The 15,714-nt window shown below is 50.6% G+C and overlaps 1 protein-coding gene and 1 pseudogene across 1 annotated transcript; both read left to right on the plus strand.

The window, feature by feature from the left end:
* Nucleotides 1–4,352: 4,352 nt before the first annotated feature.
* Nucleotides 4,353–4,890, plus strand: LOC105817442 (annotated as a pseudogene).
* Nucleotides 4,891–8,937: 4,047 nt separating this feature from the next.
* Nucleotides 8,938–11,769, plus strand: LOC105817429 (putative cystatin-9-like protein CST9LP1). The gene is made up of 3 exons (XM_012653112.1): nt 8,938–9,177; nt 10,674–10,787; nt 11,680–11,769. Exons 1-3 carry the CDS (start codon nt 8,938–8,940, stop codon nt 11,767–11,769), a joined length of 444 nt encoding a protein of 147 aa, XP_012508566.1.
* Nucleotides 11,770–15,714: the final 3,945 nt, after the last annotated feature.

The following is a 15,714-nucleotide window of genomic DNA, read 5'->3' on the forward strand; positions in this document are numbered from 1 at the left end:
TTGTTATTTCTTTTCTTTTGATGGCTTTGGGTTTGGTTTAATCTTCTTTTTCTAGTTCCTTGATGTGTGACATTAAGTCGTTAATTTGTGACCAAGGAGGAGACTGGTTGATGTGGCCGCCGCCTGGTCTCAGCCCCACACTGGCCTTGGTGACAGCCACTCCTGCAGAACAGAAAGGACAGAACCCAGGATTAAAGGAGGCAGCTCTGGACGTGAGGCTGCCACCTCCCATCTCCCTGCCCTCCTGTTCCCTAAGCCAGGATGAGGCTCAGCCAGGAGACCAGCTAGCTCAGGGAGTTGGGGCATCTGACCTGGAAATAGAAAAGTTTTCCCTAAAACCAGGGAGAAGTCACAGGATGAGAGAGGACCCAGCAGAAGCCACACCACCTGCCGGGCCCCACAGAGTAAGGAGAGGAAGGTCAAGCGGCCCCGGGCAGAGAGGGAGTGGTGGACACCAGGAGCCTGCAGTGTACCCCTGGTCTGCCAGGGCCTCAGGGCTGGGATCCCAGGGAGGACTGAGGCCAGGACTCCCTGAGAGCAGCCCCAGAGGGGTTCCTGGGGGAGCAGGGCTCATCCTGTCACTTTCTTGCATTTCTTTCTTAATCTTCAACATTGTTTTGGACTCCCCCATTTTGTTCTTTCTCCATTTTTACCCCTTTCTCTTTCAGTTCTCATGAGGATCTCTTCACTAGTTGACTTTAACCAGCATTTAAAACATATTGTAAAATATTTGTTTTAACACCTTAATACATTTTCTGTTTATGTGCAGTGCTTTAAAATACATCCGCATAGTCTTTGATATTCTCCCTCTCAAGAGATGGAGCCTAGTACCTTTCCCCTTTGAGTCAACAGGATTTAGTAACTGGCTTCGGGCTAATAAATAAAGGGGAAGTGACGACAGTGTCCAACTGCAGAGCCAGCTCATAAAAGGCCATGCAGCTTCCTGCTTCCTGCTGCTCTTGTCCTCTCTTGGGTCACCTGCTTTGGGGTTTGGCAGCTGGTGGTTGAGCAGACTTATAGAAGGGCTCACACGTGTTCCTGAAACAACTCGTGGGGAACTGAGGTGTCCAGCCACACCCATATGAGGCAGCCACCTTGAATGGGTCACCCAGCCCCAGTCAAGGCTTGAGGTGGCTGCAGCCTCAGCTGACATCTGGACGCCAGCCTCATAAAAGACCCTGAGCAGCATCTACCTAGCTAAGCCCCACTGGCAATGCTGACTCACAGAAACTGATGGTCAATTAAGAATGTGTTAAGCCATTTAGTTTTGAATAATTTCTTACAGATAAATATATTATAGATAGGTAGATATACCCCAGTTATCTATTTCTGTGTAAAAACTTATGCCCCCAAATAATATAAAATATATATAAAACCATACAATATATAAATACATCTATAACTTAGTCATTTAAATATGTATTAAAAACTTCAACTGATTGACATAAATAGGTTTGGATTAATTGCATGCAGAAGTGGATGGCGCTGATGCCCAAAGCTACCACTCCAATGAGTTATGAAAGCTGTTTCTTAGGAGTGCACAGGTGTTGGTGGGTTTCTCCTGAGTGTCCTCAGGTGCCTGATGTCTTACATGAGCCTGTGCCTTGGTCTCCCCTGCTCACTGAGATAAGCCCTGGGGACAGCTTGGCCCTCACCCCCCCATCCTTCACACAGCCCAGAGAGACGATCTCCATTGTTCAGGAAAAATACTGAAGTATCAGTTTGTTCTTTTCTTGTCTAGTATTTCAACAGCCAGACTCTTTGTGTGCTAAGAGAAACAATGATCCAAAATGGCCAATTTTATCAAGCATTTGACCTTGAATGGACAATGAGTACAGTGAGGAGGGGGCAGGAAAGACAGAGACCCAAGTCCTGATGTGCCAGCCTGGCCAGGCCCAGGACAGCCCTGATTGCTTTTCTGAGCCTTGTCAACTCAGGTCCCGTCCGAGCCAGCACTGTGGTTTCTGCAGGGCCCAGCGCCCTACGTCTGCAGGCCCATCTCACACACACGTTTCCCTGAAGACTGGGAATAGCGCTCTCGACCAAATTTTAAAGTACTGCCCTGGGGGAGGACACCAGTGAGATGGGGACAGGAACACTCCTCTTCCCCTGGATCCTTTTGGTCACATCCAGACTGTTCTGCAGAGGAGTTCTAGAGTGAGACATTTTATCAGCACATAGGTGGTATTAGGTGGCTATTTTTAAATCAATTTCCTGGGAAAAAACTCATCTTTGAGAAATACTATTTTGTTGACATAAGAATGAACATGAGATATCACAGGACAAGTGAGCTAGGCAACAATGAGAGCAGTAAGTCAGCTGCAAAAACTGCAGCACCACACTTAACACAAACGGCCTGGAGTTTGGCAGAAACTCTCAGGCAAGCTTAGTGCCTGGAGAAAGCAGATGAATGAGACAGAAAGCAAACTGGGAGGGCTGGACCCCATTGCCTGAGTGGTACCTTTGTTTCTGTAAGAGTGCGGGATGCCTGAAAGTGAAAGTGAGTGGAATACTGTTGGAGCCTGTACGCTTTTTCTTTGTGAGAGTCAAAGCTTATTCCTCCTTCAGCGTCGTGTTCCGCAGCTCCCTGGGAAGCACAGCCCGAGGGGTGAGCAGCCTTGACGCTGCCACCCTGTGCACAGGCCCTCTGGGAATGGGCCTGGCCACCTGAGCTGCCCCCATGGGGAATGCTGGGAAGGCCAGCACAGCCCCCTCAAGGACCAGCATTTGGCCCTGCACAGCGATAACATGCAAAACTCTGGGCATCTTTTCCTGGCGAGTCCAGTCTGCACGTGAACTCCAGGTTCCATAACAGCCATCAGGATGACACCCTTCTTTTCCTTGGAACCACCCGGAAGCCAAGAAGTGCTGGCAAACATCCCCAGGAACGAACTCCCAGGGCATGGTGCACACTGGGCTCCCCCTGCTGGAAACTACCATGATGCCCTTGGAGAAGCTCACAGAGAGACATCCAGGGTCACGAGAGGCGATGGCACGATGGTGCCACAGAGGTAAAAACCTAGAGCAGCTGCCAGACAGCAGCACAGAGAGTTGGGTCCCAAGGCAGAGACAAGACCTGCTCCACCTGTGTCCCACACCCTGTCCCCAGACCACAGCAGGGTTGGGTCCAGGAAGAGCATCACCCAGCATCTTCCCACCCAGCACAGCCACTGGCCAGGTCAAGGGTACAGAAGAAGTGTGTCCTGCCTCCAAATACAACACCAGGGTGGGCCCAGGCTGGCCCCAGACTGCCCTCACAGGAGGTCCCACCCACCACACACAGAAGCAAGCAGCCAGGGTGTGAGCAGGTGCTGTCTGTCTGGGAGCCACGCGCCACCTGCACCCTGATCCTCTGTCTAGACTCCAGGAAGAAGTTGTTACAAAATAGCTGAAACCAGTGGGTCCTGATTATCAATTATCTCGGAGAAATCTGGCCCTATTGTGTAGTTGAAACGTGAATGGTCTTCAAGTTGAAGATCCTGCTCATCCATCTTCTTATTTATTTACCAGTGGAGAACAAGCAGCTCAACCACACAGCCACATGCAGAATTCTTTGTGAAACCCACCAGATCGTGACTTGAGAAAGTGACTCCATCAAAAATAACCCACAGTTCGAGGGATCTACCACTCAAGATTCACTCCTTCCCTTTCCACTTGGCAAAGTCTCGCGTGTGGTTCTGAAGAAGAAGCTGGCTCTAGAGGCTTCCTCACGGTGGTGTGAGTTAAGTGGGGATGAAACGTTCTCATGGCACCACGAAAAACTGACACAGGAAAGTAAAGTGGATGACAGTAACGATGAAACTGACACCGGCACAGTTTACAGATGTGCCTTTGGCCTTTTTGAAAACAAGAGGCATTAAGGTTCTCCTGTCACTGAGGATTACTAGTGATTCTTACATTTCTTCAGCCTAGTTATTTTTCAAATGCAAGGTTTATATCCAACCGGATTGGAGCAAGAAATTTCCTGGGGGAAAATGTCACCGGTAAATTGTGAAAAATGAAACAACGTGAACGAGAGACTTGAGTGAAAATTGTGGAGTAGGAAACACCCAGCCAATATAGGCAAAACCAAGTTTGTCAGAACTCTGGAAAGTAGGCAAAGTTGATAGCAACTGACAAAACACTTAATCGAAGAAAATTTGCAACTGAAACCCAGTAGGAGAGCTTTGTGGGGCTTTAACTTACCCTTATCCATCTTCCACTCACTGCTGCAGTGGCTGTCCCAAACACAGCATACTGTCGTGGGTTCCTGGGGACACAGGCAGCAGAGTGTACTTTGCTCTCAAAAAAATTGTGGTTGTCTGCTTTTACCTATCTTAAAGTTCCCTGAAGGAATAATGAGTTACATACTGCCAGGCACAGAAATTGATGTGTTAGTCAAGACTTTCTTTGACCAACTCATCCCAGATGATGTCATGACTCTGCTGGCCCTTCGTGAGCCGAAAAATCTCACCCAATACAGCTGGCTGTTGGATGGTTTTCCAAGGACACTTCCACAGGCAGAAGCCCTAGACAGACCTTATCAGATAGACACGGTGATTAACCTGAATGCGTCCTTTGAGGTCACTAAACAACAATTCGTTACTTTCTGGATTCATCCGGCCAGTGGCTGAGTCTACAACACCGAATTTGACCCTCCCAGACTGTGGGCATAGCTGATCTGACAGCAGAGCATCTCATTCAGCCTGAGGATGATTGACCAGAGACAGTCATCAACAGGTTAAAAGTTTATGAATCCAAAGACAACCAGTCCTGGAATACTACCAGAAAAAAAAAGGGGTGCTGGAAACATTCTCTGGAACAGAAACCAACAAGATTTGGCCCTGTATATATGCGTTCCTACAAACCAACGTTCCGCAAACAAACCAGAAAGCCTCAATTACTCCATAAAGAAAAATGCTTATAACTAGTAAGTTGAGCAACACCTCCTTGTCCTTGCATTTAGAAGCTCCTTTTCTTAAGACTGCAGCATGTATGAATTCTTTGAAAATTATATTACTTTTATTTCTACTGATTTTATTCTCAATACTAAGGATGTAGCAAATGAGTCAGGTACTAAGATTCATCTTTTGAAATCATCTAGTGTGTTTTCTCCAGTTATCTTTTATGGGCATGAAAGTCAAAAACTTCAGAGATGTCTAAACTCTTATAACATCTGTAGAGCAAAATTAAAAGAGCAATTGGTAGTAAATCTAACTTTTTGTTCAGTAAGAATAAATGATTGATAAAATTTTCATGTCTTTCTGGAAAAGTTTAAAAAATTATCTGTCATTTGGGAAAAATATCTCATCAGAGGGTTTTGAATAGATTGATGCAAAAAAAAAAAGACATTTGTAGCATTGTGGAACATGGCTTTGTGAGACACCATATCTATAAGATTTCAGAAAAAAAAAAACAGCAACTGGATTTAAAGGTCTGTTGCAAGATACAAATTCAAATTCACTACTGCCCTTACACTAAGAAATGTCTAAGCTAGCCACATATGCTGTATTTTGTTGTTAAGTATACCTTCAGTTTACTCGGAATTTCAATTTGCCATAAAAATGTATAAATTTGCATACAAGAAAATATTACTTTAAGATGACTTGTTTTCTTTTAAAAATGCATATATACTGACAGATATAAGCTATGCCAGTAATTGACATAAATTCTTGAGTGAGCACCAAAATGGAATGAATTTTCAATGGAAAATATAGTTAAAGTCTTATGTTGTTAGATGTTACTCAAGTCAAGAAATGCATTTCAGGATCTACTTGCCAGTTTCTCTTTTTGATTCAAATATATGTTCTGACTTGATAAATAACAAGTTACGGTAACAAAACAAAAAAAAGAAAGAAAGAAACAAGAGAAAAAGAGAAAACTCAAGGCATTATGTAAAGTAAGCATACTTTGTCATTAGGAAATAGAAGGAGGTCAAGCATTCCTGGGGAACACTCCCTTGGTATAAATAGCAATCACAATCAGTAAATGGGTGATCAATAAAAAGAATTTACATGATGGGTTAACAAGAACCAGGAGAGGAACTGAGTTTCCTGAAGGAGTTTTTTATTCTCAATCAAAGAAATTGCTACCTGCTAGCGTTTACTGTCACCCTATCTTAGGGGGAAAGAACTCTGCTGGGGAGTGTCATGTGAGCGGCCATTTACAATCCTGAATCATTTTAGATTCTTAGATTCCTTAGTGGGGCAACAAGAACACGTGCTATGTACTGTGGCCTGGAGAAGTGGGCTAATATGAGAAGCGGAGGAAAAACCCAACTATGTTCTCCATGGCATATTTACTCTTACTTTACTTGGTGCTAAATCAAATGAAACAAGCCCTAGTACACACTATTACTAACTGCCTTTGAAAATTTGGCCTATTTTATTCCAGGCACTTAAAGCACAAATGCTAGCAATTGGTTCTTATGTATGCTGGAGGGAAAACTTATTTTTGTTTTTTGATTTTTAAAAATTAATGGTTGATCTTTCAAAATGGACCAAGGCTTTTAAAAAGGATTATAGTAAACATTTCATTCCTTTTTTTTTTTTTTTTTTGAGACAGGGTCTCACTGTGTTGCCCGGGCTAGAGTGCCATGGCGTCATCCTAGCTCACAGCATCCTCAAACTCGTGGGCTCAAGCAATCCTCCTGCCTCAGCCTCCTCCCCCTGGGCCACAGCCTTGGAGGAGGAGTGAAGGAGGCTCAGAGCTGCCACCGAGGCTGACAGCTACGTGCAGACTCCGGGGCTCATGCTCACACTGAGAGGACCACATGCACCCATGTCTGTGCGGAAGGAACCGCAGATGGAGGGGCAGGAGCACTGGGAATTCCTCCAGAGAGGGGCCCCGGTGGGAGGCTGGGACTACAGGCATGCACCACCCTGCCTGGCTAATTTTTTGTATATATTTTTAGTTGTCTGATTAATTTCTTTCTATTTTTAGTAGAGACGGGGGTCTCCGCTCTTGCTCAGGCTGGTTTCGAACTCCTGAGCTCAAACAATCTGCCCGCCTTGGCCTCCCAGAGTGCTAGGATTACAGGCGTGAGTCACCACACCAGGCCTAAACATTTCATTCTTTATAAAACTTTCTATAATGCCTTATTTGAATGTTAATATTACGTGTTTCTCAAAAATATTGAGGATGACCACACAGTACACGGTGCCAGGGGGTAGGGATGTTCCAGGTGGGTGAGGAGTGAGTGTCAGGGGGACCTGGCAGGGGAAACCTGGAGAGGGGAGAGGAGGGGAGTGAAAGCCTGTCCCTCAGTGCCCTGAGCTGTGCCTGTGTCCTGGGCCCCTGCCCACCCTCCCACCGGGGCCCCTCTCTGGAGGAATTCCCGGTGCTCCTGCCCCTCCATCTGCGGTTCCTCCCGCACAGACACGGGTGCATGTGGTCCTCTCAGTGTGAGCACGAGCCCCGGAGTCTGCACGTAGCTGTCAGCCTCGGTGGCAGCTCTGAGCCTCCTTCACTCCTCCCCCAAGGCTGTGGCCCAGGCCCAGACACGGGGGAGAAGTGACTAATGTGAAAGCTCCAAATGTCCCCTCAGCAGCGATTAGGACAGGAGGCGTCAGCGCGGAAGAATTCCTGACCCAAGTGAGCAACTTTCCACTTAGCTCAGCATTTTGACTGCACGATGACAATGTGTCCCCCAAACAACAAGCCTCTGGGAGAGGGTGGGCGAAGCATCACCCGTTTGAAGTAGACAACCAAGGCACAGAGGGCTCGGGCAGGCGAAGGTGCAGGATCGGCTGGGGACAGAGCAGGGATGGCGCTCAGCTCTCCAAAGCCAGGACCCTCCTCCCCCAGCTCCCTGTGGCCCTGGAGAACTCAGGTGAATGCACCAGGATGGCACAACAGCTGGAAGGGGCACCAAGGAACTCAGTGGGTGAAGCATGAAATGCCATTTGTCACCCTGGCCCAGGGCTGAGAGGGTCAGCCAGGGGTGGGGCTGTGCTGCAGGCAGCACCACTGAGACTCCACTTCCTGTCCTCACCATCCAAGCACACAGTCCCACCTGGAGGCTCCCTCTGTCCCGCAGGAGAGGGAGGGGACGATGTGCACCAGCTCCTGGCAATACCCTGGGCCAGGACCTTCTCAGCCATCGTCATTGCATGGTCAGAGCTCAGCACAGGCTGCACCTGTGTCCAGCTGTGCCCAGGAGAAAGGGACCTGGTATGGGATGCATGGCGTTGTTTGGGTCCAACCGGCTCCTCTGTCCTTGCCTCCTGCTAGAAGTGTGGGGGTCCTAGGACCATCTCCCAGCTTTGCCGACACTTGTATCCCCCATGGCTGACTCCAATGACATCAGCTACTTATCTTTCTCAAGTTCCTGTCCCAAGGCTGCTGTGCCAGTGGAGCAGGCCCAGAAACACAACAGGCCACTGACACCCGGGAGCAGCTGTCACCCCTGGGCCAGACCCTCGGCCCTCAGGAGGCGACACTCGGGCTGCTTTGTGGAGCCTATCCCTGGAGCCCTGCAGCTGGGACTTCTGTGCACACACAGCATGTGCTCTTGGCAACTCATCCTTTGTCTTTGTCCTTTCTTGTCTCTGTCCCTGCTCCCCACCCCCACCGGTGTGTCCAGGGACCACCTTCCACTGACACACTTGTAGTTTGTGATCTTTTCAGGTTGGAGTCTACGGCCTCCACATAAATCCCTCCTCTCGCCCCCTGAGGGCTTGTGTCTGGGGAACCCTCCCTCCCACTGCTGGTCCTCCCCACCTGCCACCCCCCATTAGTTGGCACTTCTTCCCCCTCCACAGGCGATGATTTAAGCAGCTTTGCCTGGAGGAGGTGAGGCCACGTGTGGGAGGGACAGGGTGTGATGGCAGAGATGAGGACCAGAGGGAGGAGCCTGTGCCCGAGCAGATGAGTGTAAGGGCAGGACCTGAGCGTGGTAGCTCCTGGGAGAGCCGGGCCGGGAAGGGCAAAGTCAGGGGGTGTCTGGGCACCTGCACCATGTCGGGTCTGCCACGGGAGAGGGCTCTGCCCTGGGTACTGCTGCTGCTTCTCTCAGGCTTGCAGCTCCTGGTGACCCAGGCCTGGCCTATCAAAATGCGGGAGAACTGGAATGACGAAGGATCTGTAGGAGAATACTTCCCCGCCACAGTGGAGTTCGCCTTGCACACATTCAACCAGCAGAGCCAGGACTGGCATGCCTACAGGTTGGTGAGCATCCTGGACTCCAGGAAGGAGCAGGTTGGTGACCACATGTCCTGCCCTGCTAGCTGAGTGATGGGGAGGGCTGGTGGGAGCAGGGACAGATCTTAACAAGGACTCTTGGTTCGCCATTTGTAGTCCATCCTTGGATAAAATACAACCTAATCAATGCAGTTTCAGTTTTTATGAAAAATGTAAATTAGAATTTTTTAAAAAAATTGAGTCAATTTCTACTCAATACTAGATACATTATTCAATCTCCGTGATTTCTATGACATCAGTTAACTGAAGAATGACTTCAAGATAAGGACTAAGGAGATGAAGTTTTCAAATAAGGAAAAGAGAAAATGACCATATAGACTGACAAATATTTAAAGGACATACAATGAAAATAAAAAATTAGAAAAACAGAAACAGAGAGAGAGAGAGAGAGAGAGACCAAGGGTTCAGGAGCAACGAGGAGCCGTCGTCCTGAGCCCGCTGTCTGGTCGGTTCCTCTTCTCTGATTCCGCCTGCTCTGGGCTCCGTGGCGTGTCTGCACTTTGTGACGTGAACGTGGGTCACACTCTTCCTTAGACCACTGCTCTGAGTCCTGGATGTTCTCCTTGGGGTGGAGTCCCTCCAGAGCGCAGTGAGGAACGCACAGGCCACCGGGCTGCAGGCAGCACAGGAAATGCTCTCCGAAGGGAGCACTTCTGGTTTGGGGGGACTGGGGGGACATTGCTCTTCCTACCAGGGCACAGAGATCCTGAAAGAAGGACGCAGGGGCCCCACCCCGCACAGAGCTTCAGCCTCTGTGGAAACCCTGCAGTGCCCTGGCAGGCTCTGCTGCCCCGGGCTCTCTGGCTGGAGCCTCCCACGTGGGCTCCTGTGCCTGGCAGTCCCAGAGTCAGTGTGGGGGTTGGGGGACTGGATGGACGGGAGGGAGGTGTGGGATGGGGTGGAATGGGATGGAGCGGGAAGGACAACAGAGAGAAATTCGGAGCGCACTAGCACTCGGGCAGACGTTGTTTCCTGGAGCCCTGGCTCTGATGCCGTGTGCTGTGTGCAGTGGGAGCACTGGGTGGCATTGTTCCTGCTGGAGGTCCAGGGAGAGGTTGATGACACCCTGTAGATGAGGCTCCCTCTCTGGGGGCTGAGATCATCCTGAAAACTCTCACAGAACCAACAGCCTCCCAGGCACCTGGTGTCTGTCCTCTGTGAAGGCAGCTGTGGGTGCAGAAGCCCCCTGAGAGCGGAGCGGGGTCTCATGGTGGTAGAGTGGGGGTGTGGACTGCAGCTGGGGGATGCAGTAATGGGGTGACTCAGTGTGTGTCTCCCCAGGGATCCAGCGTGACCTCCTGCTCTTTGCTCTTAACTCCCCAATTTAGAGAAAGTCCCTGGGGTTTCACCTCCAGTGAGCTGATGCCAGGCTCATGGCGAGCTTCCAAATGGAGCTGAGTGTTAGTGCCTCTCCCTACACTGATGGCATCTCCATTAGCAGTTACTTAAGGGCTTCAAGGAATATGTTCACTTTAATCTTTTTTGTCCAACAGCAGTATGAGAATATAGCATTCTCCATGAACCTACTGTTGGGCCGAACCATGTGTGGAAAATTTGAGGATGACATTGACAACTGCCTCTTTCTAGAAAGCCCAAAGCTGAACAACGTAAGATGGGACACCAGCTTCCTCCATTCATGCAACTATGGAGGCTGCGTGGGGGCTGGGTGGGGACTGGGGCGCAGCTGAAAGAGCTTTCCCTAAGGATGTAGAGGAGGGAGACCCAGCAGGCTCTACTAGGCTTCCCTGCCTGTCCCTTAGTGGGGAGCCCTGCTGGGCAGGCAGCTCAGGCGTCCACTTGCAGTCCCTGGCCAGTCTGAGATTCCTGACTCTGCCCCCTCATGCCCTTGCAGCTGCCTGCACCTAGGTTACTGGGCTTTCAGACTGCTCTTGTGCCCCTGAGGTCCTGATGTCCTGGGCCCAGGTAGATTTTCTCTCTCTGTTGCCCATCGTCTCCTCTCCCCAGCCTTTTGGAGAAGCCTGGTAGGAGTTGGGCATCACCTCGACCTGCATGGGCGGTTCTCAGGTTCCCCTTGCACTGACCCAGAGCCTGAGGGGAGTAGAGGTTGAGAAGGGGCCCCACTGCCCTTCCTCCCAGGCCCTGCCTGGGCCCTGCTAAGTGGCAGCCCCTGTTTCTGGGACATGGACATGGTGAAGTCCAACACTGAGAACCACACACTAAGGGTTTAATAGTTTCCCTTATCAGAATGGAGTGTCTTATGCTGCTCTTGGAGGCATGGGTTACACCAGACAGCCTGGGGTTCCCCTGGAGGCCACTGGGTGGGGAAGGGGGTTGACACAGGCGCTCCTGGGTCAGGAATGAGCCCCAGATCATACCGAAGGTCCGGAATAGCTCTGGGCTTAGGCTGGGGGGCCACACCTGGGGCCCAGAGCTGTGTCTCTCCGTTGTTGGCCCCAGTAATAGGCGAGGATGGGAGCGTGAGCCACAAGCTTCCTGAGACTTCTGCACCCATGGACCTGTCTGTGCTTGTTTCCTCAGACGTTGACCTGCTTCTTCACCGTCAGCTCCCAACCCTGGATAACACAGTTCGAGCTCCTGAACAAGACCTGCTCAGAGGCGATCCCATGAAGGGGACACAGCCACATACCTGGCCACGTGCTGCTTTCTCCTTCCATGGACACCACCAATTTCCACAAGGTGGCTTCTCAGTGGCAGAGCAGCTCAGTGCTTATTTGTTTTTCTTATTTTCCAAGTATTATGGGTTCATGCCCAGGTATTCTTTTACAAGTTGTTTCAGAACTTCTAAGAGAAATTCTATGTTGTCCAAGTTCATCATGTAGAATAGATCTTAAAACTTTGCATTTTAAAAAGCTTCGTGTGCCTAGGGGGTGCTGGGCAGTTGGTGGAGTTATTCTTAGCAGGGCAGCCTCACGGGCTTGGTGAGGGGATGTAGTCCTCCTTCCTTCTTGGTCCTTCTGGGCTGGCTCCAGGTGGCACATGAAGGTGCACCTGAGATGCTGTCTCAGAGGCAATGCACGCTGGCCCCCAGGTCTGGTGGTACAATGACTGTGGCCTCCCAGAGCACCAGAGGTGCATGATGGAGCAGGGCAGGGCCACAGGCTCCCTTGCAGCACATGTGGCATTTTCACTAATCTGCAGGGCGTCTGTGTACAATCAGTTCGAGACGCACTGGAGTACCAGCAGCTATTGACACTCTGCCCCAGTCTCCCAGACCAATGTTTAGTGTGCATTCTCTGTAAAGATCTAAAGACTGTTTTGGCCTTTGTAAGCCGTATGGTATCTTTCTCAGCTACCCAACATTGCCTTTGTATGTTGCACACAGCCATAGATGATGTGTAAACAAGTAAGTGGTCATGTTCCAATAAGACCTTTTCACACTAGCCTGGTGGGCTGCATTTCGCCCTTGGACCATAGTTGCCAATCCCCGATCTCAGAGCCGGCTGGATGTAGCTGCCCACAGCTCCCAACGCAAGCGCCTGTGCCTTCCCCAGCTTGGCTCAGGGCTTCCTCTGAGCACCTGGAGCTCCTTCAGCAGAGCAGGTGCACCCCACAGGTGTGGGGGAGGCCAGGTCTGAGGGTCACATTCCATCATCAGGAGGGAGGCAGCTGAGTGTCCCAGTCTCCCAGCCCCAGGGCACCCAACTCAGAAGACAACAGCTCAGGGTTCCCTAAGTGTCACTTGCACCATGAACCTAGTGGCCCGCAGTGTAACCCACTGATAACAGACATGTTGATAACAGAAAAGTTGATTTTTCTCCCCCTTTCTCACTTGTGTTTTCTGGGTTCATCTCCAAATTAACCACCCGCACTCATCAGTCTGTTTCAGGCTCAGCTTAAGGGGATCTGGTCAAGACACGTGTTTCCCTTGGAACATGTCCTGCATAGAGACAACTGGGTGGGTGAGCTCCAGACGGTGATTCCAGGAAAAGCCAGGGGAGAGCCAGGCACGGGGGTCTCCCTGCAGGCCCCCCAGTGCTGAGGTAGGAACAGCTGCTGCTCTTTGTCCCCGTCTGGACTCTGGAGCCCTCACGGCCCTGTCCTGCCTTGCCTAGACATGAATAGGTTTTTGTTTACGACCCCCCACCCCTTCTCCTGTGTGCTCCACCCTTGGTCTTTCCTTCACTACGACTCAGTCAACAGGAAGAAGCTCAGAGAAGCCCTTTATCCACCGTGGTTCCAGCGCGTATTTTCCAGAGAGTCACCCTGCTCATTCCACTTGAGCACCATATCTGAGGCGGCTTCTGGGACAGGGTCTCATGGGGTTCAGCCCACTGGGGAATCCTGGGTCAGGACCCTCTGGGAGCAGAGCCCTCCCTCCCGGAATGAGGGAGAGGAGCCCACCGCAAGGCACTGGCCCTGGCAGGATGTGCTGACGCCTCCCTGACTTGGAGTGCACGTGTGGGGCTTTGGAAGCTCTCTGCACCCCAGAAGGGAATCTCTACAATTTCTGGGGCTTGTGTTGATGCCACTGTATCTCCAGGGTTCTGAGTTATGCGTGACATGGCCCGGTGCAGAGGTCTGGTGAAAGGATGGGCCTAGCGCTGAGGGCCCCATTCCTGTGGAAGACCTCTCCTACTTTGCCTTGCGTGCTGTGCCTGATCCTAGAGGTGGCTACGCTTCTCCCCTTCAGGAGACTGTGCGGGGAAGAATCAGGGAATTGGGTCCCTGGATGCTGCGTATGTTCATGCCGTAGGCCCCTGTGCAAATCCCGTACCACAGGCTGAGGCTACAGACATGCTGGGAACACCTGGGCAGGGGCATCCCTTGTCCCCAATCCAGAAAGAAAAAGGGGCACAGACTGTAGTGCAGTGTAATGAGCTCACTCCTTCTCCAGCAACGTGAGTTCTCATCCAGCTCTGCACCCTCCTAGCCCCTAACGTCTCATCCTCTGTCTCCGGACCATTTACATGGATGGTTGCAAATGAAATTAAATGAGGCAGTAGAAGAAAATACTACATATAAATTTGTTCCAAAATGCTCAACTACACACACTCCCTTATTCTGCACTATGACCACTTTCCATCTGCTAGGGGCACATGTGGACACTGTCCTCATCTTTCCTAGGGGGTCAGCGCTGGGACACAGCCCTGGGCACATTGAATATAAAAGTGAACATGAAGTAACAAGGACAGCGAGCATGGCGGGGGGGGGTGGGGTCTTGCATACTCCCGGAGCCTCTCTCCTTCAGGCAGAGGAAGGGGAGGTGGGGTGGGCCTGGGGAGTAGGAGGGTTGTCAGGACACACAGTGGGACCACATCCCAGCTTCCAGCTGTCCTGGACATAAGCCTGGTCTCTGCAGGACTCCCACCTCTTCCAAATCTCCACTTCAGGTCCCAAGACTCAGATTCGCTCTTGTTCTAGGACACCCTCGGGGTTGGAGTGTGACTTCTCCCTGGTCCTTGTTGAGCCCAGGTAAGGAACTGAGTTTGTGCTGCTGTAACAGAATATCACAGACAGGGTAATTTATAAAGAACAGAAATTTATTTCTCACAGCTCTAAAGCCTGAGAAGTCCAAGATCAAGGTGTCGGTATTTGGTGAGGGCCTTCTTGCTGCATCCTCACGTGGCAGAAAGTGGAGGACAAGCTGTGTGGGAATGTTGCACGAAGCCTGTTTCATAAAGGCCTTAATCTTGCCCAGGAGGGAGAAGCTCTCATGGCCTAATCATTTCTTAAAGACCCCACCTCTTAATTCCATCACATTGAAAACACCTGGATTTTGGAGGGGACACATTCGATCCATAGCAGGAACATTCCCTGATTTGTAAGGTGAGTTTTTGACCCTGGCCTCTCCTTTTCCTTTTTCAAAATTTTTCAAAAGCCAAGGAGAAAGAATTTCACGACGGCAAAGCCAACACTTCCATCATCCATGTTGTCATCTGAAGAGAAAGAACTTTGTAGGGGCAGGTGAAGGGTGGGAATCAGCACCGCTCCGGCTGCATCTGCCCCGTGTGGCCTTGTACCTTGGTAGAGAAGGAGCCAGCACTGGAGGTGTCACCGAAGCCCATGTCCACACATTCCAGTTCCCTCCATGCTCACACAAAAATGTTGCCAACAGTAGGTCAATAAAAACTCAAAGCTTTCATGCATCAATAGAACTGTCTTGATCCTGATTCTTCAACCTGTCTCTGACTCAGTGGGTGAGCAGCAGCCAGGCAGTTTTAGAGTTAAACCTGAACCAATGCGTGGCCATACGAACCCAGCTGATCTTAGACATGGGCCGTTAGGTTTGGTTGGCCCCAAGCCAAACAATAGGTATTATGGTTAAGATGGAAATGACCAGCCCAGGGTGTCTGAACACCCCAGGTATCTCCAAGTGTTCAGCCACAGCCTCAGGGCTCAGCACAGAAAGCCCTTCTCTACGGCTGCTCATGGGACCAGGGAGGGCTGGCCAGCTCCAGCTAAGGGGAGAAAGAGAGCATGTGCCCGAAGCTCAGGCTGCACACCACCTCGCTCAGAGGCTGTAGGGCAGAAGTGTGCAAGAGAGGGACAGTTCTGAGGTGTGGCAGGTGGCAGCATAGCGAACCCCACCCTGAGGCAGGGGAAAGAGGTGAC

Source organism: Propithecus coquereli, unplaced genomic scaffold (genome assembly GCF_000956105.1).
Source record: "Propithecus coquereli isolate 6110/MARCELLA unplaced genomic scaffold, Pcoq_1.0 Scaffold411, whole genome shotgun sequence".
Taxonomy (NCBI): domain Eukaryota; kingdom Metazoa; phylum Chordata; class Mammalia; order Primates; family Indriidae; genus Propithecus; species Propithecus coquereli.

Excerpts from the sequence above, each read along its gene's own strand:
- LOC105817429 (XM_012653112.1), top strand. The coding sequence starts at position 8,938 with ATGTCGGGTCTGCCACGGGAGAGGGCTCTGCCCTGGGTACTGCTGCTG. Across the intron at positions 9,178-10,673 it reads TGGACTCCAGGAAGGAGCAG|CAGTATGAGAATATAGCATT; the intron begins GTTGGTGACCAC and ends TTTGTCCAACAG. Across the intron at positions 10,788-11,679 it reads AAAGCCCAAAGCTGAACAAC|ACGTTGACCTGCTTCTTCAC; the intron begins GTAAGATGGGAC and ends TTGTTTCCTCAG.